At 48.0% G+C, this 1,697-nt stretch overlaps 1 protein-coding gene across 1 annotated transcript; it reads right to left on the reverse strand.

Moving 5' to 3' along the window:
* Positions 1-779: 779 nt before the first annotated feature.
* On the reverse strand, positions 780-1,278 carry LOC109751394 (histone H4). The gene has a single exon (XM_020310286.4). The coding sequence runs from the start codon at positions 1,181-1,183 to the stop codon at positions 872-874; it is 312 nt and encodes a 103-aa protein (XP_020165875.1). The 5' UTR covers positions 1,184-1,278; the 3' UTR covers positions 780-871.
* Positions 1,279-1,697: the final 419 nt, after the last annotated feature.

The raw sequence follows: 1,697 nt of genomic DNA on the forward strand, positions 1-1,697 counted from the left end.
TAATGATACATTCTAATCTAAAAGTTGTACAACTGAAAAGTGAAAACCCCTTTTGAAGGCCAATCCGGTGATATATTTTTCGTGACAAAGAACTTATATTAGTTCTTGAGGCATGATTTTTTGTTAAAACTTCAGTATAATAGTCTTGTACTCCAACAGTTCCCATTCTGAAATCACTTTATATAACCTGAATACTAGAAACTGAAGTTGTTAATGCTGAAATACCAAAATACTGTGATTTCTTGACCAAGTAGTGTGCAAATCTTATGTTGCTTAGATTTACAAAATTAGCAAAACAAGGAGAAGAAATACTGTGTCGTTCTAAAGGCAACCATTGGTGCCAGAACAGGGTTCTGTATGCCAGTCGCGTTAACCAAAAAAAAATATTTCCTTTTTCTTTACGGGATTTTTATTTTATTTTCTTGTAACGCTTGGGATAAAACAATTTTGCATGCCACCGCCTGTGCCTGCAGCAGGAAGTTGTCTCAGAGATGTTTCCTATTACAGTACAGAGTAAATGCTTTCGTAGCGTCAGAGTACAGTGCCAGTAGCAGCTATGAGCATACTCACGAGAAAATCACACCGCAATTTAGTTTCAGAGTTTCATACTATTAAAATCTAGAGATGCAAAAATGCAAATGGTAGATAAATCCAGATGACAAATTTGCCAAGTTAGCTTTGCAGGACCGAATGAAAAGAATTTCACAAACTCAAACGGTGGCAAATCAGAAGCTGTGACTGGACTGATGATATGAACAGAGAAACACATCCAGGCAGCATTTCCTCATAACAAGCATTAAATCAAACCACAGGCACAAGCACTCGCAGACCAGCGACCTGATAGACACATTGAAGCCTAGCTAGCTATCGCCTAACCGCCGAAGCCGTACAGGGTGCGGCCCTGGCGCTTGAGCGCGTACACGACGTCCATGGCGGTGACGGTCTTGCGGCGCGCGTGCTCGGTGTAGGTGACTGCGTCGCGGATGACGTTCTCGAGGAAGATCTTGAGCACGCCGCGAGTCTCCTCGTAGATGAGCCCGGAGATGCGCTTCACCCCGCCCCTCCGCGCTAGCCGCCGGATCGCCGGCTTGGTGATCCCCTGGATGTTGTCCCGCAGCACCTTCCTGTGCCGCTTCGCCCCGCCCTTGCCCAGCCCCTTGCCGCCCTTGCCGCGCCCGGACATCTTCTCGCTCTCTGCTCTGCTGTGTGCGTCTCGCGAGGAAGAAGACGAAGGAATTGGGGATTTCTCGCTGGGAGGGGGTGGAGCCGAATTGGATTGGATTGCTGCGAGGCTGGTGGAGGGGGTTATATAGAGCTGGGTAGATGGGAGGGAGAGAGGGGGGATGCGCGGGCCGTCGGATTGGGGACTGATCCGCGTGAAGTGTGCGAGCGATGGGTTGAGCCGTTGGATGGGGAGAGGTTGGCTGCTATTGGTTGATCAGATGAAGCGCGGATCGGCGGGGTGCGGTTTGGAACGCCCGGGTAGCGGAAAATAGCGCGGGAAGTTTTCCGCGTTCCATTTTAGCGAGCAGGGAAAGGCGCAGTAGCGTATATCTTCGCCCACAGCGCCCACATGGCCCGGGCGCAGTAGCGTATATATTTTTCTTTCTTATTACGTTTTTGTTTTTCTTTCTACTTTTTCATTTTTGTTTTCCCCTTTTGTATATTCCAATGGTCTAAAACATGTTCGATCATTT

The sequence above is a fragment of the Aegilops tauschii genome, chromosome 5 (genome assembly GCF_002575655.3).
Source record: "Aegilops tauschii subsp. strangulata cultivar AL8/78 chromosome 5, Aet v6.0, whole genome shotgun sequence".
NCBI lineage: Eukaryota > Viridiplantae > Streptophyta > Magnoliopsida > Poales > Poaceae > Aegilops > Aegilops tauschii.